The sequence below is a fragment of the Trichoplusia ni genome, chromosome 9 (assembly GCF_003590095.1).
Source record: "Trichoplusia ni isolate ovarian cell line Hi5 chromosome 9, tn1, whole genome shotgun sequence".
NCBI lineage: Eukaryota > Metazoa > Arthropoda > Insecta > Lepidoptera > Noctuidae > Trichoplusia > Trichoplusia ni.
The window spans coordinates 6,676,354-6,703,204 of record NC_039486.1 but is presented as its reverse complement, the minus strand read 5'-3'; the positions used below and the strand labels follow the sequence as shown (position 1 = coordinate 6,703,204).

The following is a 26,851-nucleotide window of genomic DNA, read 5'->3' as shown; positions in this document are numbered from 1 at the left end:
ACATTAAAGAAAATTAATGTGTAATAACTATATAGTTGTACCTAGATAACTATTATAGACAAACAGCGTCAATATAATACATACCCTTATTTCAATTGTAATCCTGAATGCGGTTTCATTGACAACGTGACTGCAAATACGTAAATATTTAAAATTATTTGTAATCTTTATAATAGTTGAATAGAAATAATTTTCCTTTATGTATCTAAACTTGCAATTAATTGTACTTGTTAGTGTTATCTGTTGACCTTCGACTTAACTCACCTCGAAGTACTAAAGGTCAATTTCTAATCAATCATCAGCTGTTATATCGAAACATTCTATCAAAATCAAAACCATTGGTAACTCAACATTTGTAATTTAAGTAATAAAAAAAACAAATGATTTTCCTTTCAGTACTCTTTGACCTTTATAATAGGACCTTCAACAACTGCATTGATATATTGTTAAGGTTTCGAATGAGATTTGATGATAAAAGCTGTTTGAAAATCAATGAAGTTTAGCAATACGATGTCGTTTCGCTCGACGCAGCCGCTTCAGCGCTTTTAAAAGTAGGCAACACTGGTATAGACGTAACGCAAACTTTTTACAAGTATTCTTTTTTATTTAATTTTCCATCGTATTAATTTTCTACTTTTTTAGGTTTCTGAATAAAGTTAATCGTTGTACAAAGTTTAATTACTTGAAAAAATTAAATAGAAGGTCACGTAGAACGCTAATTAAATTGCGAAGCAAACGTACTACGCAGCACACATCACAACCCGTCTGTTAAGCGTTATAAAAGAGAATGGACATAATTTTATACACTAAACAAAAAATAATTTCAACCGTCTGGTGGTCGTTCTTTCTACATGTTATCTGTAACATTTTCAGCGCTGAATATGCTCCGCTGAAACCGCTGCAACCTTGCTGCAGGGGCGCGAACGCGACGACAGCGCCGCTAAAACCCAGTAGCGTTTCAGGCGCAAACCACGACGCTACCGTAACGCGATCGAAAACGCCACATTGTTTTAAAAACCAAACGTAATGGAAATAGACAGTGCTGTTAGTTTTCATACTTAGTGACTGATAAACAAATGGTAAGTGTGTTTTTTGTTTATATATCTGTTATACCGAATTGTAGAGTCGACTCTACTCGGTCTAAAGGCTTTTTCTCATATGGTTGGTAATACCGCCTTACAGTAGCTGTAATTAAATCGATACTACAGATACAAATTGCTGATATATATTTGACATGAATTTAGCGTACAAGTGGATATGTGTGACAGATAGCGGAACAAAATATGTCTTTGCAAGCATTGCAATGATAGGTTTGCGGGCCTAATAATTGCTAAAATCTCTCGTGTGGCCTAGAGGCCTTTCATTATTTCTGTTACTGGGGCACTTAAGTCACCGTACAGTGTACAAAAGGACCCTTACCCTTTTCACATTCTCTAACAAACAAAAGCTCCTTTATAAACAAGATTTAATAACCCATTTATACTTGACTCTACAAAAGCACTACATATGCTAACATGGTTAGGTATAACAATAGAACAAATTTCATTATTAATTATTAGATATGAATACTCGATTAATTTATATGTTACGGTAAAAGCACAAATAACGTCAAATACAAAAGGATTTCGAACTGTAAATGTTAAAAATGCAAATCATTATTTGAGCAGCGTTTATTTTGAGCTTAACTATTAATCACTTCGCGAATTTCGTAATTTGCGTCTTGAAATCATTAAAAAAATCTTGAAATAATAGAGTAGTTTTTAACTTAAAATAAAGTTTAAATAATAAAGTATTTTTTATTTTCCTCTAAATGAAAATATTTAACAAAGGTTTTCATAACAAAATGGAATTAATTTTGCGACTGGTACCCTACGCCTCTGATCGTTACTGATCACAGTTTAAACCAAACCTAACTGAGACGGCAAAAAATAGTTCGATATCGACTTACCGGTCGGTAAACGGGTACAAAAATTGCTAACCGATACTGTTGAAACTTAGCGTTTATTTCTAGAATTATTTTAGAATATATTTTAGGTCCAGAATGGAGAATCGTGGAAGGATTTAGGGAGGCTTTTGCCCAGCGCGGGGGCACAGTGGGCTAAAAGATAAAACTGAAAAAATATTTTAAATTATCCACTTCTAGGCACATGCCTCTTTCTATGGAGAAAGGATTTGAGGAATGATCACCTCGCTACCTTATTGTGGATTGGCGATTTGTGATTACAATATTTGAAATCGAGATCGCCTTACAATGCTTCTCTTTGTCGTTTATCAGTGGGTTCCAAAAATAATTAATGAGAATCCTTAAGGAAATCACATTCGTATACTTACCGATTCATGTTGCTAAATACCAATTTAGAACATGGACTGACAAAACCAAACATTGGCTATTTTTTGAGGTTTTACAGTTACATATTATTATATAAATATTTCCGTAATTAATTTTCCTGTTCAGTATTTATGTATAATCTACTTTATTATGTTATATCGTCAATTGTTTATATTCAGACATGTCGTCTTTTAATAAATGGATTTTGATTCTTAATATAAAAAATGTATAGAATCGTAAGGTACAGACATCTGAATGTCAGTGGTGACATTTTAACATTGATAGCAACTTAATTCCAAAGCATTAAAGTCGATTTTTGCTGTTTGTCGTCATGATTATCGGTCTCCCCACTGCACGGTACTCGTGTTATTAATGACATAGTTGACATTTACAGTAAGTTTAGTTAGTGTGACGTCGGCACTAGTCACATTGACGCGTGCGAGTCTGGCTCGTTTTGCAAAGTTTATAAAAGCACTTATAGACTTCGTAAACGTTTCACGACCTTAAACTTGATGGCGTTACGATATTACGTAACTAGAAACAAAGAGGTCTTTGTTAATCAATACTTACTACAAATAAATATCACTTGGGATTGAAATCAAGTTTAAAATTAAAAATGATGTCTAGAGATTTGTTAAGTAAGTCGTCAGACTGAAAATTCAAAATAGCTAGCTGTAGCCCGTGGGCCCGCCCGCTACCAATCGAAAATTATCCCACGGTAACATAAAATTGGGATGAAAAGTATCACGTGTTAATCCTGGTTATAAACTATCTGTGTAGCAAGTTTCGTCTAAATCCGTACAGTGGTTTGTGTGTGAAAGAGTAACAAAAACATCCATACCCCCAGAGATGTAATTTCTATGCAGGACAATTATTGGCTTTTTCGTTTCATTGTTTTTAAACCAGAACAGCAAACGGGCATGAGGCCACACTGCGTGGAGTGGTGTAGCTAACAAAACATATTATTATTTGCACATCCATAAATATACACGAATTTAAGATAAGGAAATTCTTCTACAGTAGTTTTTCGGTAAACATTTAATTTTAGATAAAAACTTTCGTACACAGGTTTTGAATTTTCTGTTAGACAAGGTGGTGTGGGGTAGTTATCATTATTTGTTCGAAAGTAGCAAATTCATCCAGCAAATAAAAGTCATGTAATCAGATATTTTTACCTAGGTTTTATAGAGTCTTAACTTAAAAGTTACAAAAAGACTAGAATATGCCTCCACACAAACTCGGCGAAGAGCAATGTACTAATGACTTTGTGATTTCTAGAAAAATAAATGTAAGTTCTTCTTTTAAATATTTTATTACCTCACGAGTTCTCTTTTTTATTAGAAAGAAATGTCGAAAAAAGTATCCCTTACATTAAACGAAAAGAGGCTTTCTTTGTGTAAACAAAATGTGATATTAAGTTTCAAGGCTCATTTAAAATATATGAAGCACACAAAGCTAAGTGGTTCAATTAGGAGAAAATAAACGGTCCCATGTGGAATCGCGTGTCCCTCACGTTTGTTCAATTACAGCGAAACTTACAATTCGTTTACAACTTCACTTGACAGACCGATAAACTTTAAACATGGTATGTTCGACTCGATTCACAGAGCGTGGGAAAATCGATTTACATTCTCGATTGGATCAGGTGCACCACTATAGGAAGACACTTTTACGGTGAAAGATAAGAAACAAAAGAAGTGCAGGTGATTAGATTAGAGACTGGCAATTGAATAAAGATTGGGTAAAGACTCTAAGAGTTAAATTTAGCAGTGGCCTAGGAGGCAACTCAGACCGAATTCTTTTTAAACATCCTGTCTCGATTGTGAGTAGGCTCAATGAGCAAAGTGGATATAACATTAGACGATATGTTTCATCTGCGACATCGCGCAGCACAATGTTTTCATAAAGCGTATTATCTAAACTGCTCTGCACTGACTGCACGGATAGCCGAGTGGTTGAGGTCACCTCGCCAATCAAACAAAAATATAGGTATAAACTGAAAAACTAATATGAAAGGAAATAGTAAGCTACGCTACTATGATATCCCTTGCTTGCAATAAAGACCTGAAAATACAAATGCAAATATCGCAATCCCGTGAACTAAGTTAGATCAAGGCTCAAACCTTCAGAAAGGAAAGGAGCTGTGTCCGGTAATGGAACATGATATTGGTAATTAATATATAATTGTACAAAAGCTAATTATACCTTTAATCAAAAAAGATCAAGAATAAAAATTGTAAGCAAAAAAAGCTATAAATAATTACGAAACGAAATTTGAATGCAGTCATCCATACAATAACGTGACATTCCAATTACAATTTCACGATGAGAAAAACGATAAAATGGTATGGTCCCATTTATGACAGCATAAGATAAAGTCGTCGTTCAATACTGATCTAAAAATTTAATATAAAAGTAAACTAGGTCGAGTGTTAACTGGAATTGCGCCCCAAGGGTTCAGGCTGAAGAGAAACTCGTTATTAAACGTTGATGTACAACCTTAGAGGCAAAATACATCACCTACCTTTCCCGAAAACAAGATTGGGTTACTTTTTAATTTTTCAATTCAGCCTTTTCTCTGACGTCTCCATATTTAAAATGGATACCGAATTAGGGATATGACGCAGTGACAGCGATGCTTACAAGATTATGTTTTATGTAATACACAAGCTGCATCAGTTTCTAGAGAAATTGAATATTTTTAAAACGGGTAAAGTGCGAGTCTGGCTCGGTACAATGAGGGTTTAAATTGGTTAAAAACTAATAAATTGCAAAAATGTGGTCACTCCAGAAAAACTTTGCTTCATTCCAATTTTTATTATATGTATCTGCGAAAATTTCAACGGTATAAGTATCACAGTTCTCCAGACAAAGCCTAGTGACAGACAAACAGTGGAGCCATAGTAGCAAGGTTTACCCTTCAGGTATGGAACTCAAAAAACCAAAAAGTGGGAAAATTTATTTGTCTTATTAAAATAAAACACTCGAATACATAAAATAAAACACAAATCCTCGTCTACTCGGTTTAAGCTCGTATACTTAACTAATGTTTACAATAACGTAAAACAGTAGCTACGGAAAACTACGGATTTAGATAACCGGTTGTGACAACAGATATGACACAAATGTTATTACTGGATATAAAACAATTTCAAATATTTTGTGCATTAACTTCTACTAACATTAATTAATGCCGTTTATTCTGGAACTGTTTTTCAGTTTTTACGAAAAATTTAATCAGGCCCTGTAAACACTTTCCATCTAAATATGACATTTATTTAAACCAGCACTTATTAATTTTAATCCCGCTACGTGCGAGTTGGACTAACACACACTATTTACAATTACAAATTTAAAAAAAAAAATTATTTCACACAATGTATTTCTTTTTTTTTGTTTTTGTTCTCGCTATTGCAATAGACATCATCCGTGAAAAATGTTATTATTCAACGCCTGGTGACAGACGGACCGATGGACAGCAGCGCAGCCTTAATAATAGGGTCCCATTTCACTCTTTGGATTCGGAATTCTAAAAACATAAATCCGGTAATTTATATCTACGAATAACTCCACCCTATATCTTAAGCATCGCCGACAGATTTCTCATTTCCATAAGTTCAAACGGCTATTTACTGACCTACGCACGAATTTCAATTTTAAAGGCTTATGTATTCGCCAATGCTATGTTGGTACTTAGTATTATATAAAGAGTAGCCTATACTTCATTTGGTTAGGAACATCAATTAAAGTAATATTAGTTTCATATGTCTTTTTTAAATTTGGATAAATTACGGCTGAAAACCAACGTAACGATTTTCAAAACAAATGAAAACCTTGAAGCACTAGTTTTATTTTGAGACAAGTACAAGTAATTGTTAGTATATAAAAGTCCCTTCAATAGGTTTATCCCAACTTCGAATCGCTAATCAGAAAATGTTTCAGCCGCTAGTCGTAGCGAGAGAATTCTATACGGTTATTCAGGGAAATAGGTTACAGCAATGCTCGAAGCATCGCTAGACGGCTCGAGACAAACTATAGTTATACAAGTGGGCCAGTCCACCCACATCCAAAGTTCTTAGCTAGAAATAAATGTGAGGGAATACCTGAATACCTATGCTACGATTTTGAAAGGCTGTGGTGAAAGATACACAATATAATTTAGGTGGCAGTATTGTTTTTAGGTAAAGTTTAAGTTTTATTCACAACTGAAAGGGGTAGCTAAAACTACCGCTTCTGGACAAGAAAATCTACGTGAGAATCAAACATGCGATAGGTGGTGAACTCTATTTACCACTCTGCTATCCTTTTAGGCAGAAAAGAATGATCCGATGACAAATTTCTATGGAAGCCTAACATATTTTAAATTTGGCTGATTTTCTTGAGACAGAGGCTCATTTGCATGAGCCCAGTAGCGATGGATCCTAACAAACGATTGGATATTCTCTTGCCGATGATAAGAAGCACTCACACGCGTAAAGCAAATGCTAGTTTAACATTAATAAAGTTTACTGCTTTCAAAGAGGATTTTGTTTTATTGTTCAGAAAACCCTCTGAAATGTCACTGTTGATCCATGAAAGCTATTAAAAACAAAGTTAAAACGTGCGCCTCTGTTATTGCACAAACTACCTCTGGCGGTTTCAAGTTTTAATAAACACTATGCAGCTTTAACTAAAAATAGAAATATGTAAGAAGATACCCAAACTGTTCTGTCTACGCCTACACTCATTGGTCCCCATACCTTTTCAAATAACCTCTCCAATTTCGTAGGGCATTTTCTTTAACCCACCAACATATGTTGTCACCGCATACCTTTAGTATAAGCTTACAATATTATCGATATTCTACCATGATCTATTAAATTCCATAAGTTTAATAGCGTTAGCAGGCAATAATTGAAAATAACTTGGAATCCAACCTACTTCGCGATGACCCGGCTTTGTATTGATATCTACGACGCAATTCAACAGGAAACCATGCGGCTCGATTAAAATCGTATTTTTATTATGGCCTGTTTCATTCAGCATTTGTTAAACGTGCCCCCTCATTATCACGGCTGTCCGTATAAGCTGTTATCACTACGCAAATAACACTATCTCGCCCACAAACAAATATCATATTATCAGCCTTCTGTTTTATTTCGCTTATACATATAGACCACCCGTAGGTAGAGTCCCTTTTAATTTGCTGAAGGCACGAGTACACCTTATCTCTACTGTTTAATTTGTATCATCGTCATCATCAAAACAACAGACAATTGATATTTTGTTACTTGTCAACTCGGTACATAATGTCAATCATGTAATATCGCAAATACGTAATAGATTATTCATTTCAAGATCATGATTTGTTGGTTTAAGTAAATACCTAGATAAATTAGATATTTATTGCTCTAGTTCTTTGATTCCCTTTCCAATTGATCGAAACAAATATGAGCGATGTTCTTGAATACTTTAGTACATGTATGGATGAGAAAGAAAATACCAGTATCAAGAAACAAAGGTAAACCGCAGCCATGTTTAAACGGAGAAAAGGCACATTCGACTTTTCTCAATGTTTCCCAATGGATAGAAGGTTATTATGGCTGTAAGTATTGATTATTACGATACGACAGCCTCCAAAGCTTTTTTTCTAGACATTCTCGACTGCTCTAGAGCCTCTCCACAACCGTAATACTTAATATGTGGATATTAAAAATATATATTATTATCTTATTTTGCTTACAAGTTACGCAATATCGCTGTTACTTTGTGATGGTAGTATACAAAATATTCTTATAATATCATTATGTTTAGGTACACATATAATATGCGTGAGATAATCTATTTTATTTTTCAACACTTTATATTTATTTCAAACTTTTTACTTTAAGTGTGTAGAAGGTACGTACGTGTGTGGCTTTGTACACATTTAGTGTCGAAAGAACGAGAGCACTTTGCAACAAAGGGCGACTTCATCCCTCCACAAGGTCGTCCGTCGCCTCGTATCCACATCATTTGGAATTATTCCAAGATTTTTCCAATAGTCACTTGTTCACACAGTTACGAACAAACATAAATTTTAATACATATCTACGCTACCTTTTTCCGTCCATTTTATAGCAGCACTCTATCAGGATGAGATGTATAAAAGGACTGACCTGAATACGTAATACAAAATAAAGAACAGCCTCTAGTATTTGTCATTTTAAAAGCATAATTGTGATTCGATGAAACGAAAATTGTCTGGAATTTTTGCCAAACTGTCAGATTCGCAATTGTTTGAGAAGAATTTGCCAATGCACATTTGTATTCAGTGACTGGGTGCAGTAGGGTTATCTGTATAGTAGGATTTATAGATCTACTAAGACAAACACGCGTCATGTAGGTATAACCCAGTATAAGCTCTTGCTCTATACTCCGCCGTTATTTACGAACTCTCTTCGATTTCGTTTGTGAACGTAATCCGAGGTAGCTGTCCTATTTTTCTCATTCCTACTTATATCGATCGTAATATGATGTTGATATTCGAATTACTAGTTCTATAGATGAGCTTTGTTAGAAACTTTAATTAAAGTGATGACTCAGTGCTAAGTGAGTTCATACTTGACCTAATAGCGTCTTAGCCACCTAACTTCAAATTAAAGATGCAAATACGTAGATTTATAGACGAAACTATCCGCTTTTACTTAAATATCGGATAGACGGCTCTCTTGATAGCATTGTGTGCTAATGGAGATCAAAGCTGAGATACCTATACCAAGATGTGATCAATGTATGAAAATAACCTTCTACGTATTGTAGGTATCTTTATGATAAACAACTTAACCATAACACAATTTTTGAGGTAAATTCACTAAAATTTTGATACAATAATACACTGGGTTCAGAAATGAATAAGTCATTAAACGTCTTTCTCTTGACCCCTAAAACCTTCATAAAAAGGTTTAAATAGGCCTCCTAGCGCGTTATTAAACTATAATTGAAGTTGTGCGTAATAACATGAAATTATTAATTTCTGCGTCGTTCGTGACGTGACGCTGAACTTTACTGTTTATTAGATACGTATTATGACGATAACGATGATGGAGACGTGTTATATACTCGTATATACATAAGTTTATCTAAGAAAACAGTTTAAGCTGCTTGCGTTTCCGTTGATTTGTAGGTGCATCGAAATTCAAAGGTTTGATTGGGTAAAATATTGTAGAGTTCACATCTTTAACGATTACCAAAAAGGCTTTAATCAATTAGCAAAAAGAAAGTTCTTCCTCTTTTTTAAGGCGATTCACAGAGCAGAGCTTCTAGCTCACATAAATCTATATGAAGAGCAAACATATGAGGTTGATATAACATTTAAGCTGCCTGCCCGGTTGGCTCTATCTTTTAATTGGTTTTATTTTTATACGACAAAAGTAAATGAACTGTGATGATTATCTGAAATCCTTTAAAGCTTCTTCTATACCTTTAGTTATCCATCAAAATGAAAATTCTCAGAGCTTTTCCGCTCCTGAACGAAGTTTAATCGGCTTACGCAAAGATCACCGAACTTTTACAAAGTTAAAGATTTTGACCTGAAATGTATACCCGAAACTATGATGGTACATTAAAATTCATTAACATGTAAGCACAGTTAGTTTTTCAAGGATAAATATTATTAGAGTCGGAAATCTATAAATACATATATGTGTGATCTGATCTGTGGGGAGATCAAAATATCAGTTTCAGAGGTAGGTTCAATAAAAAAAGAGGCGCTCGTGGCTAAGCTATAACCGCATAAGTGATTCGATCACAGGTTAAGCTATGCTTGACGCGATTGGTCCGTAGATGGGTGACCATCTTTGTCATAACGAGTTCCTCCGTGTTTTGGAAGGCACGTTAAATTGTGGGTCGCGGCTGTTATTCCTACATCTTTGACAGTCGTTACAGGTAGTCAGAAGCCTGAAAAAGTTTGACAGCCAGTCTAACCAAGGGGTATAGTGTTGCCCAGGTAACTGGGTTAAGGAGGTCAGATAGGCAGTCGCTCCTTGTAAAACACTGATACTTAGCTGAAACTGGTTGGACTGGTAGCCGACCCCAACATAGTTGGGAAAAGGCTACTCCAATGAGCTGTGCATTTTGCATGTTACTGTCAAAAAGTTTACACATACATTATACACTTATTTGATTTTCATTTTTGAATCTACATCAAAATATGATGGTGGATAGTTTACTAATATAAGCGTATTTTGAGTATTACTGAGAAAAAGCGGTCTCATGTTCTTGGACCATCAACATCATTCAGTTATGCTTGGGGATACCTATCACATTAGATTTTTAGAGTAGTAATATGCTAATGAGCACGACAGTACTAAGAATTTTAATATACATTAAACGTAACTATAATATAATAACACCCTATGTCTGTTTTATTGTGGGCGTTTAATAAATTCCTGCTATCTGAACTTGAATTAATAAGGTACGCAGTCTAGGACAGGGTGTGCCGTCTCGGATTTAATATAGATAAGTAAGATTGGCACTAGTAGACAAAGCTATTGGTTTTCTCTTTATATATCGGTACCCTTGCCTTATAATGAAGACCAGTAATTATTTTTTCTAAGCAATAGTAGTGTCGGTCATTTTTCAAACATGTGGAAGAAACAAGTAGCCATAGAAGCGATTGTCCAAGAAACTAACGAGAAACAGTTTATAATTAACTTCAAAACATTATTCAAAAAATCTTATTTTTAGAATTAATGTTTGCTTGCCTTATCACCATAAAGAGTTAGCTAGAAGGTTTCATGTTTAGCTATTCCATAAAAATTAACAACTTTATATAAATAAATCATTTAGGTAAGTTCTTTCTGACGTCGTTAAGTATAATATCATAATAATTGTGAAATGAACCGTTACTGTCCTAAGGTTACAGGCGTTTGCGTAGGCGAGGCGGCGTCTAGGCGTATCCTCACCATTCCTCGCCAGCAATAACTCAGCAACAAATCTAAATTTAAAACCGCACATTAAATCTCTAAGGACCTTTGACATCTATTCGACCTTTAAATAAAGAGAGCAATCCTCATTGAGTTGATGTGTGTCCGATTGAAACTTTTAAAACCCTTTACCGAATATAAACCAACACCAGAACTCGTAGGGATGCTTTAGGGATGTAATAAAGGTTTGGTTCACTAAACAAAGGTCAAGCTTACCCGAAATTTTCCAATGAACTCGAATTTAATCAGCCGCTTAAATAGTCCGCCGAAGAATCCTTGGAAAGGGTTCTCGGCAATTATCAGATATTTGATATATCCACTCAAATTCTACTCTACTCAAACAAAGCTGGAATACATGTATTTTGACGACAATTACTTCTTTATACGTCCTAAAATGGATTTGTTTGTTGGGCCACATAATCGTTACATAAAACAATCATAAAGCAATCATAAGCCATTGGTTACTACAACAAACGCGACTGCTGCTTTTATTAAGTTTAAATTGTTTGCCAGCCAATATTATCTTTACATAGGTAGGTTCCTACTGAATATTAATCACCAAATAGTCGTCTGTTAATTTCTAACCTTCAAAGTTTGAGAATATTATTCGCTTCCTCTGTTACATAAATATTGATTTTTGTTTTCGTACTTATTATTTGATTATTATCTAAGATATATGACGGTCAGGCTAACACAAAACTAAGTATCAATAAATTCTTTAAGACAGCGAAGTTTAGCGTGACTTCCAATACATTTTACCACCGATACGGCTTCGACGTACATTGAACCATTAACATTTTTAGCTTGGCCGTCAATGTACGCAACTGGTGACGTAAACATCGGGACATTGCCAGGAACTGAACGTAGAGGCATCGCATCGCGCAGCGGCAATCGATCGCCTGCGCGCGCACCTCCGCCATCCTGGCTTCAGTAGCGAATGGTGGCTCCAGTCGAATACAATATTCGACAGAAATGTACCAAACCCGTGTTAAGTGACTACCGAATTAAGTATTGTCAGACCAAGTGAGAACCGAGTCGATAGGGGATCAAATATAAGGTCAGTGGTGTTTAAATCTCTGTAGCAAAGGGCGCGATCGAAGCTGTAGTGTGAGGGCTCTGGGTACAGTAATAATTATAATTTCAGTAATAGCTTGTTTCTGCTAATTTTTGATACTTTATGTGTCGCTGTGACATTTCGCGTTGAATACATTCATTTCCCGTTAAAAAGATACAGAATGTTCTTATAAATATTTAAATAATCTGAACTGTTCATTCACATTCATGTCTATACATGCGTATGTATATCTCAGTAGAGCAGGGTCTTGGCTTATCGGAGTTTGACAGTTTCGGACGGACCTCCTCGAATACCGAGCAAAATTAACCCTACCAGTAGAAACGTACTTTTTTTAGCTTAATTATAACTAAGACGTACTCATCATGGTTTTCAAGGAGTGACTTTAAATAAATATAGGTATATCTACCTATCGATTTGCAATAATAGGTAGTGTCCGTGAATTAAGAGCTTAATATAATAATTATCTATACCAGTCGTGGTTTAGACATGCTAAAAAGTTTATAATGTCTTGATAAGCAATGGTAAAATAAGGACTCTTTTTTTTTAACATAAAAACTGATATTTTAGGCAATGGTACTCGTTTCATGTGAACGAATAGGGAACAATGTAGTTTTAATTCTCGTGTTATTCAGCTAGGAAAGTATCATGGACACATGGACCTTGCCAATAATATAGATCAATACGTAGTCAAGTATATGTAGGTCAATATTTTTGGATTCAGTTAGTCTTTTATCGAGGTTTCAACATCCTGTTAACCCCGTTCCGTGTACTATCTGTCACATGTTAGGCACCTACATTTGGATGTTGTTTTCTCTTTCAAGAGACAGCATGCAAATTAGTTTATGTGTTTCTTTTTTGTGGGCGGATTTATTTTTTCCGATAATATACCTACTTCTGTCGGATCCAACTGAAGCCCTTGACGAGCTGACGGGATAGCGGTTTAACAATTCAAATCCTTTAACAACTAATTTTGTATTGCCTCTTTAAAAATATCAACTATTTATTCAAATTAAGATAAACGACATCTATCTTTTAAAATTACATATTAATTTTTAAGTAAAAGTTAATGGGTTGCCAAAAATATTATGTTTTTTGCCACAGCCAATCATGTCGCCACTGCTGGGAACGTTGCTGCGGTGGCGGCGCGAGGCCGCCGGGGAAACGCCGCCGGAGGAGCCAGTGACGCCTACATTGAAGAATACCAGTAAGATTGTCTAAATATAGCGCTTTATTGATCACAACACAACTTTTAATCTAGAAATTAATTCAGGCCAATTTACTGAAATCTTGCGGTAGATCAAATGTTGAAATGGAGAATGTGTCTTGACTAGTGAGCAATACGTTGCCATCATAATCATATTAAAGAACATCAAGAAGCAAATTAATATTATACTTCTACAAAACCTCCTTAATTTTTTGAATAGGTTAAAAATGTATACCCAAATAATTGTAAGAAAAGTGATTGATGAGCTAATAAAAAGAGTTTATGTACTACAGCTGGAACAGAAGCCGGAACCTCGATGCCTATAACGACGTCGACTGTGGCGCCGAGCCAAGAGACCATCGGGGAGAAGACGGCAGACTTGGCGCGCAAGATGAACATGGAAACATGGCAGCTTGTCGCCATACTTGTCGGTAAGCAACCTCATTTTCCATCAACGTTACATAAGCCTGTCCCATGAAGTCTTCTGCCAACAAGATGAAATTTGGATGAACCACAAAAACCTCAACTAATAACTATAGGTATAATTATCAAATAGGAACTCTTTTAACAGAAGATCTATAAGCAGCTCTATCTGCTTACAGTCGTTCTCTCAATAATCTAATCGACCCAATTTAATAGATTGTTTTCATGAATGATTGAATTAGCTAGAACCTACATAAAAATAGAACACCATATAATTTAATCCTAGACATTTCTGACAATTATTTTCCTCAAATTAACAAACAATTAAGAACAGAGTTTCCTTATCAATTTAATTTCATTACATAACACATAAATATTGTAATAAATAGCAAATAATCAAATTTGGGCAGGACAATTAACCTACTTAACATTTCTCAACTTAACGCAATTTACAAAGATCTTCAAACATTGTACATTTATAAAGAACTGTTATGATGAGATTCATTATGTTCAGGTGTGGGAGTGGTGGTGCTTGGTATCTGCTTCTGCTGCATCAGGCGATGTTTCCGAAAGCGACGCTCCAAGGATGGCAAGAAGGGAATGAAAGGTGTCGACCTTAAATCCGTCCAGCTTCTAGGTTCCGCCTACAAAGAGAAGGTAATGTTTTGGTACTTATTACTACCACCATACTTGAACAACATATTTTTTATAAAGGTAACCTAACACTGCAACGGATAGTATACCACCAAATACCTTATAATTAGTGAAAAGGAATCCTAAGACTTTTCTGCGAAGAATGAGGATATTACCGATTTAAAACCAAATTTAGGCTTAATCTATTTTTAAGAAATATGATATTCATATGAAATTTGCCGCGGGACGTGCATGTAGGTTCAGCCTGACATGGAGGAGCTCACGGAGAATGCTGAGGAACCAGACGATGGTGACTCCAAGAAAGAGGAACAGAAACTAGGAAAACTTCAATACAAGGTATGTTCAAACACTAACGCGCGAAGCTGACACCATGAAGATAAAAGAAAGTAACTGGTTTGTAAACGGCGAATGTCAACTATAACTTCATATTTTTTATTATCAGATCAGCTTTCTGTTTAATGTAATAGCGTAGATACATTAGCACTTGCCATTTCAACAACCAGTTATAAATATTTCTTTTAAATCTTTGTTTTCTGTGAATCATAATTAACTCTCACATTCAACTCGTTAAACATTTTACGACCTCATCTTCACACCGTTGCGGAGACTGTGTTCCGCTTATGGCCAATTAACAGGAATTAAATGCATAATTAAGTCCTTTACATAGCTGGTTGTGCAGTAATTCTGGTTGTTGGTCTCGTACTGTCCATAAATTTTAACGGCTTCTTTTATTGTTTTTGATTTGCAGCTGGAGTATGACTTTAACAGCAACAGTCTGTCTGTAACCGTGATCCAAGCTGAAGATCTTCCTGCTCTGGATATGGGCGGAACATCCGATCCATACGTGAAGGTTTACTTGCTCCCCGACAAGAAGAAGAAGTTCGAAACGAAGGTTCATCGAAAGACCTTGAGTCCCGTTTTTAACGAGACATTTGTTTTCAAGGTAAGTGCTAAACCTGCATACAACACAGACCTTCAAACTTATGAAGACTGTTGTTGATACTAAACTTGTTTGTACAGAACGTGCCCTACGCCGACGCTATGAACAAAACTCTTGTATTTGCCATCTTCGACTTCGATCGCTTTTCGAAACATGACCAGATCGGTGAGGTGAAGGTGCCGCTGTGCCAGGTAGACTTGGCCCAGACTATCGAGGAGTGGCGCGAGCTGCAGAGCGTTGAAGGCGAAGGGGGGCAGGTGCGGATACACACACACAAAAAATACTTCAAGTATTATCGTCCACCCTGAGATCAACTAATCCAAGTATCTTGTATTAAACTGTAAATGGGTCTTTAAATTACAACATGTCGGTCAGAAGGCATGGAAAATATGACCACACCAGCTTTACCTAAATTGCCAATACTTCATAGCTACTATCTTCATCACTATAAAATGAAAATCAAAGTGCCTGAAGCTTACGTCGTAATGCATTGTAATATAATTACTATGAGGGTTTATTTTCAGCAAATTTTACATCTAAACTTTGGTACGAAGTTTTTTTTCTACCAATATTAATATTGTACACTCACTGATAATGTTGTTCACTTGAATGATTGACACACGCAGTCAATTGATTCATACAACACATTGTATAATAAATGTTAATTTATTTTTCTACACAGATATAAGTTATGCACGTTGGGCCATAAAATAAGATTTCTAGTTACTCGTATTTAAATAACGTCATGGACCTCTTAGAAGATATTGTCTTAGGCAGATGTTGCAACAAATCACGATTGGTAAAACTGAGTATGTTTACAATTACACCCAGGTCACATCAACATTCATTTTGGTTCACACAAAACAACCACTTAGGAACATAATATACCTATTGACAACAATGCACATATAGAAATGACAACATCAGCAACGAAATACGTATCCGAAAAGATATCAACCAAGGAAACTATTTTATCTTTTTTTCTTAGCTTAGGCTAGACTGGCAAAACACACACGACAACCTCTACATACATATTTAATACTTACATCAAATATTCTTTGTTTACTAGATTTGTGTTTTGGCAGAACAGCATTATTTTGATTCAACATTCAACCGTTATTTCAATCAATGCAAATGATGTATATTTCCTACCATTCATTTATAAATACACAACTTTGGTGATCATCGTTATAACGTTCTATTTGTTCTATACATAATGGTTATTCAGGCATTGATTGGAAGAATGGTATACATTTTTAAAATTTTACTGCACTTTTTTAATGAGAGGAACCTTGACGATATTATTTTATAATTCATTTGTTTCATAAATGTTTAAAGGAGGAAATCTCGGCAGTCAAGGCACCTCAAAATGGATTGAGTCGTCATTTATTTTTCTGATAAAATTAATTTCGACAGCAAAAATGTATTTACTTGGTTTTTCTCTTTTTCTCCATATTTTCTCTGCTCTGCTTGGCTGTGTTTGATTGTGTCCTGAACAATCTTGCATGCCGCTTCAAAAACGAAATGATCATTCACGTAAGTATTATTTTGAGACACATCAAGATAATGTACTGTTAAATAACCAACTGTCTTCAGAATAGTGCGCTGTTTTGTAAAACCGACAAATGGTTGAAGTTTGTTTAACCGCCACACAAGCAAGGTTCGATTACAAAGATTTGTAAGAGAATTGGGCCAACATCCAGAAAAATACGTTGTTTGTATATAGGATGATAGGAGCATTATTCAAACATAATATTTAATCCACATCTCAAGTTCTGAAAAGATTCACCTTTACCTGTGATCACCCGTCATACCATATTATTTTTGTTTCTTCGACATTTTATTTATATCCATCCGACACTTTGATTTTATTTTATATTGCGGCTGGGGAATGTTGCATGTTCGTCGTGTTTTGTGCTCGTATATTCTCTGACTTGCCATTTTGTGTTCCACGTACCTACATATCGTCATAATGGCAAACTAACGAAATGACAAATCAGAGTTCTTTGTGGTACACGTTTAATTGGCTATGTATTGGTGTAACTCACTTGTAATCCAATATAAGTACATTGGTTCCTTCACAACTGCCACGTCCAAATTAATTTAAATTACAAATTCTTACTTACAGTCGCACAAATATTTCAGTACGTCAACTCTTGAACGTTTCCCAAATGAATAGAACAACATCACGTCAACGACTCACATACTCGTAGCATTGTAATTCCATCATGAAATTAACAATTAATGGATCATTTGTTAAAGTATGTTGCAGGTCACCTTCTGACCGACGAAAGGAGAGAAATTCCTAGTAATATCCTACAGAACCAATTTGTACTTATTGCATGTTTGTGATAATGGTGTATACTAGAAGAAACACATTTTGGAAGGGAAATTCCAAAAGATAATAAAATATTCATAACTTTAATTATATCCAAATCAAGGGATTTTAATTCCACGAAGTGTTTCGTCCCAAACTATGTTCTTTAGAAGCTCTACGTCTCTGTTATAAGTTTTTCAAATTCATTTACTTTCCTAAATGTTACTCTAAGTCACACTACCAAGACCACATTCTACAAGAACATATTTTACTTACACCGTTATCAATGACTCACAGACGCAGCTTTAACCAACACCGCATACACTAGAATGTTTTAAATATCTGTTTCCTGTTTAGTGTGCTGTATTTGAGCACCTATCAATGTATGTATGTATATATAGAGCTAAGAGTTCGATTGAAGAACAGTTATAATATATAAGTCCTTTCAAGATATCTGCTCAAGTTTCCATATAACTACGATGTTTTTTTTAAGCTTACACTGTCCGGCAAATAAGGAGTTTTAAACCATTTTTGGAAGATACTAGCTTTGTGATCAATTTAATTCTACATGTCACTCAGCTAATTAACAGAATATTATGATTACTTTTCATTGGATGTAGTGCAATGACTACGAAAACATCGGGGATTTCACACATTTGCGGAAAAACTAACTTGCAACCATTATGTAGTAACATTATGTACGTCATAAAAGAAGCAAATAATTTAAAGAATCATACGCATGCTCTACCTAATCTCTACAAATTTGAGCGGGAATTTTGAAAGGACATTATATACTTAACCATGTTCAACGCTTCACACTTATATTTTTATCACAATTGATTAAATAAATATTTTTTTCAAAAAGATTCCTAATTACAATTCTTCAATGGTTCGTTATTGTTGTATGTGCGTATTGTACCTATATGTGTATTATTAGCTAATTGCGATCTGTTCCTAAAATGGTTAGTCTCTCTTACAGGCACAACGTTAAGGTATTCTGCTAGGCAATGGGATAGGCTCAAATCGTGACACAGTATAGGCATAGTAAGCTACCATATATCTCGCATCTAGATGATCTGAGCTGGGTGTCAGAAAAAATTAAATTGGCTTCATTTGGCAACAGATCGTAATAAACACACTCCTCATTTTCTATACTACTACCAATTTAAATTTATATATTTCAGCGGATACCGATTGCTTCATATTAGGTTTGATATGAACGTATATGTATATATTTATTTTGTTCGTCTAGAATTGTGTTAAAAAAACTTTTATGTATCGTGTTTAATTTATATTATTAGATGAAATGACATCTATGTGCTAAAACGTTATATGTAACGCAATGAAAGTGTTCGTCAAATGTGCGTATGTCTAGCTGCAAACTCCATTCCGTTCGAGGCTATTAATTTCAATTGTTTACGGGCTATGCGTCCTAAGCACGTGGATCGGCTCAGTTTTTCAGTTCGTTTATAAACACAGTGATGAATATTCATAAACGTTAAATAATTAAAGTCGTCGGGAACCGAAATCCTGTGCCGAATACCAACAACCATAAATACGCTTTTAGGTGACTACACGGAGCTATTGTTATGTTTATTTGTTTTTATTTGGTGTAACGAGATTTTGAGTGCCCTGGTCCGCCCTAAGCCGCGTTATTTATGGCCCATATTATTTGTATGTTTTTAAATAGCTTTTCAAACCCGTTCTCTGAACGCTATTATCCTTACACAAATTTTCCTCTATTATCTTCCATACAACTCACATCCAAATAAACTATTTGTTCAACTCTGTTTATTGACAATGGTAAATTTAAAAACACATTTACAACGAAAAACATAACAACGTGACACTTTGTTACGTCACAGATGATAAAATATCTTTGTGCAAAGTGAAGATTTGCTGATGGAAACTATAGGTTGTTCAACTTCTTCAGAGTGCTGTGGGGATAGGTAAAGCTAAATGGAGCACTGAATGTAAAGTCACTATAACTGTTGCACATTACAGGACAACAAGCTGGGAGACATTTGTTTCTCGTTGCGTTATGTACCGACGGCTGGAAAACTGACTGTAGTCATTCTGGAAGCTAAGAACCTCAAGAAAATGGACGTCGGCGGTCTATCAGGTAACATTACATTTACCATACGATTTTCTCGTATTGTTTCATAACTAAAACAAAAGCACACTGATAACACCGTTGTCTAATTTACAGGGATTTTAGGGTAAACTCTTATTGAACCTATTTATGACTCTTTTATATTTGCTTAGTGGTGTGTATATAAGATATTAGGTAGTATTTATCAGTTAAAACATTATAAGCAATATTACATTATACTTGGAACATAAATGAGCTATAATGTAATAAGGCTATTCACCGCCATTTCATGTAAAACAATTGAGCATTTCATTGTAACACATACATCTACTTCATTCTTTCTTTTACTAAATTCTACGTAGCTTCACAAGTTTAAAAAACACTCATTTTGTATCGCAGTAGGTACTTTCGTACAATTTTCATGCACTTTCGTATTACTCTACATTCGCGGATGACATTTCCTGAGACGAAAACCTATTATTAGTATTTAATACTATCTAATACTCAAGAAAGTCATCCGTGGCTCATATGCCTTACATTTTCAATTTGAATAATATATTTTCATTAACGGTCTCATTTTTTACTGTAAACTAATCTTGAAACATTATCTTTTTCATATTCGTCTGTTGCTGCGTCGCCTGCTCACAGATCCGTACGTAAAGATAGCACTTATGCAAAACGGCAAACGTCTCAAGAAGAAGAAAACGAGCATCAAGAAATGCACACTGAATCCCTATTACAACGAGTCATTTACTTTTGAAGTACCATTCGAACAGATACAGGTGCGAGCCGAGATTCATGCAAAATTCTATGTCGCAGCGCATAGTCTGGACAAAATAATCAATGAAAAATACATACAAAAAATCATTACTCCAAAACTATATCACCAATACTATCACATATTGAAAACTATGTATTTTTCATTCAAATTGTCTTTACTGTGCACGATTTGATGTTGTGTACTAATTGTTGTGGATATATGAATTATGTACACCACTTGCATCCAAACCCGTTCCTTCCCAAACATGACATATTTGTGTTGTATCATTTTATCTGCTGTTTTATTTGTTTTAATTTCAATGCTATGCCTTCTCTTGTTACTGGCATAACACAAAACGTAAAGAATTACTCAAAACAATATGATGACCACGTAATGATTTGTTGGTAGTAACCTGTTAACTGTTCGTAGTATTTGTGTTTATTGTTTGGTATGTCCTTCTGTTCATTTGTTTCCATAGATGTTGTCTAGCTAGTTTATGTGTAGCATCCTTAGGATAGAATTTGTGTTTCCTTTATCATTCTTTCATCTGTCTCTACCCTCATTTACGCCCCACCTCCGACTTTTCCTTTTTTACGCGAAGTCAATTTTGTTATATTTCCGTTATATTAAGGTGTCGACCTTCATTCGTAACTTTTGTTTTTGTTTCAAATGAAGGTTTCATTCTTTTCAGGGGATATAATTTAATTGACTTTCATTGATATGGTCCCCAACTCCTTATACCTGAGTGGTGTTAGCGATCTCCCCTCGTGACTGCATTGCAATTTGGTTACTTCAAACTGTAATTACTTATGGTTTAAGGAATCCAGTCCCTCGTTCTTCTTCTGCATTCTTATATGTTTTCATTATTCCAAATTTTATATTTTCTGAATCCGAATGAATGCTTTATCCCTTATTGCGTTGATTTATTTAATGTGAGGTATGTATCGACCTGTCGCTGTTTCTATTTATGCTCTTGTTCAATATTTGCTACAGTAGTCGCATTTTCTTATCGATATTGTGCTTTTAGATATCTTGTTATGCGTGTACTTGTCTGTCAAGCCTCATTGTGTGTCTCACTTACATTTTATTCAACATATTTTTTCTCAGATTTTTAAATTATTAAGCAAACTATAAAATGAACTTAATAATTAAATAAACTTTTCTTAAAATTTCAAACTTTTTTAGCAAATTTAATCGCAAGAAATAAGCATGTAGATTATCATTTGAAACTATAATAAATATTTATTTATAAAATTGATATTTCAGAGAAAACAAACAGAGTAACTACTCTACAATTTCTTAACTTCGAACCTATCAGGCTCTATCTAAATTAATAAAACTATTTGCCTTTTTATTAATCATTTATACTTACACTTATTTAGCAAAAACTTCATTCATTCATAGTCGCTTTACGTTAGTGTAAACTGCTTCACGAGAGCTTATTAAATTTTGAACTCAAAAAACAAAAGACAACCCAGTGTAATTGGAGGTTTTACCACGAATGCTACGAAAAACTATTCGTATTATACACCAAAGCGCATCTAAACCGAAAATTTTATGGAAATTTTCCGTACCGCGAATAATTGATTTTATAAATCCACCCTGAAACTACACAATACTAGTAGAGTCGGAATCATTGGATTCATTCATGATTAAATTGAAGTAGCGCATCTTCTCTAGCAAAATTTGAACTAACGCTAGTAAAACTGTCATTTGTCTACGGGTTCTGCAATTATAATCAGCTCTCGTTATCAATAGAGGCATAAAACAATATTTCATTGATCTGAATCACTGCAGAAAGTGAACCTAGTGATCACCGTCGTGGACTACGATCGCATCGGTACGTCTGAACCAATCGGCAAGGTAGTGCTGGGATACAACGCGTCAGGAACCGAGCTACGTCACTGGTCCGACATGCTGGCTAGCCCGCGGCGCCCGATTGCGCAGTGGCACACCCTGAAGGACCCCGATGATGGAGAGAAGAAGGATTAAATCTTGTACTGAGGTACGTGTGTTACTGGCTACTTATTACATTATAACTGACAAGTGGGTAGCAGCTAATTTTCTTAATTGACTTTTGAATGGGAAAGTGTTTCATTGAATTTAATGAGATTGTTTTAAGAAGACTTGATTACAGTTTAATAAACATAAAAGATGTTAGGACAGACATATGCAGTATCGATAAAAATAGGCCTTTCAGAAACAAAAGCAAGTCTATTGATTCTCTAACATAATAATGGTAGTAATGGTTGATTATTTTCAGTATGAGAAGCAGAAATTACAAACCTGGAAGTACGAGTGTGAAGAATAAGCGACTTATATTATTTATACCTACGTTAATTAAGAAGTTTGCTAATATGTTCTATTTAAACAAATTTGGCGTTGGATCCACTCTACGTAACTTATCGTTGAACTAAAAAACCCTAATCAGTTATAATTGCTGTTCTATTAAGCATTTACGTACATATGCCTATCCTTTTCCTTATTAAGGCATTTTTTCTTAAGTTATATGTATCTAACGTTATTGAAACGTTGTCACCTGTAAAAGCGTTATTATATTAAAACTTTCAATCGGAGAAAGTAGCTGCAAACATATAAGTTGGATAGGTAGAAGAATTCTTTGCATAGCAAGTGAATTAGCCCAAAATCTATCGTTCTATTAAGTCTTGTTCTTTCATCTCGACTAACTAATACTCGTATCTTGCTAAATTGTAAGAAGGTTGATTTAGCAATATGTAAGTTGTGAGGACAGTAGGAATAATGTTAGAATTCCTTTGCAACTTCTACTTCCTTAGCGTCGAATAAAAATTTATTTTTAAATTCTCGCTAAGATAATAAAAAAAACAGCTTGGTTTTAATATGTGTGCTTTGTTAACAAAAGCGTTCTCTTAAAGTACCTATGTGTACATACATACGTGTAATCGAAAATATATTTCATTTAAAACCTATTACAAAAAGCTGTGTAAATAAGTTGTATCCTGTTAAATTTATTACATTCTATTTTACTATCATATAAGTGTTATAGTATTGATACCCCTTTATTATTATGATAATACTGTTCCTCGAGAGAAGAGAATGGATCGACTTTTCCTTATTTATGTTTAGATAATTAGTTTCTTGTGATAGGTACTACAGATTATACTTTGTCGGGCAACTGTTATTCTCTTCTTGCGAGGAACTCTAGGCCTATTGTATAGGTACCTAAACATTATTATTTTAAGGCATGACATTCTACTAATTAAAATCTTTTGATGTCTGGTGTCCATCGATTATTCTATGAGTTTTTAAGTTACGTATACTATGATAAAATATTATAGTTTAGGTTTATAACAATTTTATTTATTTATAGATACGATATGGACACTCAATATACGTGGTATCATCGAAACTAGTCAAACGTATAAGACTACCTACAAATAAAAATACATATACTTTAAAAATTATATTGTTAAATAGTTCCAAATCGTTTAAAAGTTCTTTACGATAATATTAAATCGTGATTAGACTGCTGTTCGTATCGTCTAAGTGGTTCGTCTAGAAGGGTTTATCCCGTCACAAGTATTTTATCATTATACATGGTGGTCTTGGTGGCCAGGGCAGGGGTTCTCAAACAAAACTCACTTGACAGCCCACTCAAGCGGGCCCTGGCTAAGCCATTACTACCGCGGTCTTGCCACCGCTATTCTACTGTTAGGTGGATATTTAATCAATCTCAACACCTAACGCGTATCGAGTACCTATTTATACCTACGTACTTAGCTAAAGCTTGACTGTTGTTGATCTCAAACCTATGTGTTATTGTGTATATAATGTAATCACATGTTAAATTCCACGATCACATATATTATGTATATCTATGTACCTATAGGGATAATGGAGTCGGGCTTCAAGTAAATTTAGAAGTGCACCAACACGAAACAAGTAGGAATAGACTTGTGGTTCAAGTACTGTATTTAACAATAAATATAATTATGTTAATATAATATAGAAGTTATTATAGCAAAATGCAACAGATTCATTGTCAGTTAGGGTTGAAGTTGTATCTGTAGCTCGCTAAATTTAAATGTTCTGACCTCTCTTATGAAGAACATTTTTATTTCAGCAATCTTACTCTTAAAGATATTAATAATAATTAAATAAACACTTTGGACAAAGAAACCTACTAACATTATGCTGTAGTGAATCTGTTGCTCTCCACTCAAGTACTTTATAATCCCCGACCGTGCCGATCAAACGGTCAAGCCTCGGTAGAATTGACAATATAGATATTTCAAATGCTATTTATTAACATTTTGTAATATTAAGAACAAACGCCACGAAATATGTGAATAATCGCTAGAATGTAATATAAGAAAAGTCAAAACTATATACAAAGATTCATATCTATTAAGCTGTAGCGATTTCTCACTGGTCATCATACTAACCAAGTCTTTCTGGTATCTTATTAACATGGTATAATAATCTGTAGGTGATCTGCCTACTGAACGTTTTCAGTCAAATACATCCCAATAAAACACATGACCTAATCTTTGGGATTGGAAACAAGCTAATTTCCTAATAATGTGGATAAAACCACAGAGTGCAAACATACTAAATTGCACCTTATAGTCAAGTTGGTGTTTCAATATAAAAATCTACAACTGAACTGCAAAACCACCCAGAAAGAAGTATTTAATACAAAAATACTATCACTCAGATCCATTATTATTTTAAGAACTTGTGAAGCCGTTTATTTGAGTAAAATATAAATTTTAATCACACTTTAAGTGTAAAATGTTATATCATTGGATAGTTAGCTTGTATCATACAAAGTGTTGATGTGTTGGGCTGTTGTAATCATTGCTGTTTGTTACAAACTCCTTTGCTAAACTTAGAATCGTAAAAATGTAACCAATGTTATAATCATTGTTTCGTAGTTCAGATATTCACATAAAATGCAGGGTTTATCTGTATCATGCCCATCTCTTGCACCAACTAAATATAACATTTACTTGTAATTTTGTTGACACAAAATTGTTATCATAGATATAATGTATATACCTATCTCAGAAATGGATTGATATAAATTATCATATCACTTGCCACTTAAATAAAAAATCATTGTCTCATTGTTATGTTAAAGGTTTATTAACATTTTGTTTAGAAATATTAGATATTTAATTTTATTGTAACACAATATAATTTTTACTAGAGTTTATAATAGTAATGAATTATGTAAACTATAAAAATGTCTATAATACATAATTACATAGATGTTTTGTTTTATTTTAAACCTTGCTTTGTATATAATTGACTTGAAAAACAATACAAAAGAAAACATCAACATATACATACAATGTTAAAATAGAGAAATGACTTTATACTACACAATCTTACAAAAGCAAATGTTTATGATCTACTATTGATAATATTGCTATCATTTCTTTATCTAAATATACATATATTTACATACTTACTTTACAAGGTCTCAACAGTGATAAACAGTATATCAATGCACCAAAAAAATTACAAATACGTTTTACTGATTAGGTTGTCATTTTGTTCCAAAACTAAAATAACATACCTATTTAACTTTCATCATAGTACCTTCTTTTCATAGCCCTGTATTTCTTCAGTTTGTATAGAGCCTCTATTTCTTTAATAACAAATTCACCGTGCTTTATCATGATCTTAACTTTCTCCGGATTTGATTCTTCGCTGTTCTTCACGAATACTTTGTGCAATCGTTTCCGAAACAGGTCGTAACCTTGAGGCCAGTCTCGACCCAAATACAATAACTAAAATAAAGAAATATTATTATGAATTAATTTGTCGCTATTTACAAATCGTCTTATCATTAAAATAGACATAGAATGCATATTTTCAATGTAATACATTACATAAGTTATAATACATACCGTTTTGTAAAGATTTAAAACAGCCCTTCGATGAGGTTGTGCCATTTTATTATTTTTTTGTCAAATAAGTACACAAAATATTTTTTCCAATATATCCAAAACAAAGTTCATAGTCCAAATAAATACCTGTTGTCGAAATGTCAAATGACGAGAAAAATATTTTGAAAGATAAACTGTGATAAACTATCTGACAGCGGGACAGCAATATGCAATAT

At 34.2% G+C, this 26,851-nt stretch overlaps 2 protein-coding genes across 6 annotated transcripts; one reads left to right on the top strand and one right to left on the bottom strand.

The window, feature by feature from the left end:
- Nucleotides 1-937: 937 nt before the first annotated feature.
- LOC113497241 (synaptotagmin 1) lies at nt 938-25,992 on the top strand. 5 transcript variants are annotated; one of them, XM_026876704.1, is made up of 12 exons: nt 938-1,079; nt 12,078-12,331; nt 13,451-13,553; nt 13,847-13,984; nt 14,491-14,633; nt 14,868-14,966; nt 15,379-15,573; nt 15,651-15,827; nt 19,892-20,009; nt 20,628-20,761; nt 22,537-22,744; nt 23,003-25,992. In XM_026876704.1, the coding sequence occupies exons 3-11, from the start codon at nt 13,457-13,459 to the stop codon at nt 22,729-22,731; spliced, it is 1,296 nt and encodes a 431-aa protein (XP_026732505.1). In that variant the 5' UTR covers nt 938-1,079; nt 12,078-12,331; nt 13,451-13,456; the 3' UTR covers nt 22,732-22,744; nt 23,003-25,992. The 5 variants fall into 5 exon arrangements, with proteins under 5 accessions (XP_026732505.1, XP_026732508.1, XP_026732504.1 ...); XM_026876707.1 differs by lacking the exon at nt 12,078-12,331 and having other exon boundaries at nt 14,874-14,966; nt 19,901-20,009; XM_026876703.1 differs by lacking the exon at nt 12,078-12,331 and having other exon boundaries at nt 14,874-14,966.
- On the bottom strand, nt 25,843-26,777 carry LOC113497242 (electron transfer flavoprotein regulatory factor 1). Its single transcript, XM_026876708.1, has 2 exons — nt 26,637-26,777; nt 25,843-26,516 (listed from the first exon to the last, which is right to left on the bottom strand). Exons 1-2 carry the CDS (start codon nt 26,679-26,681, stop codon nt 26,307-26,309), a joined length of 255 nt encoding a protein of 84 aa, XP_026732509.1. The 5' UTR covers nt 26,682-26,777; the 3' UTR covers nt 25,843-26,306.
- Between the last annotated feature and the right edge of the window lie 74 nt (nt 26,778-26,851).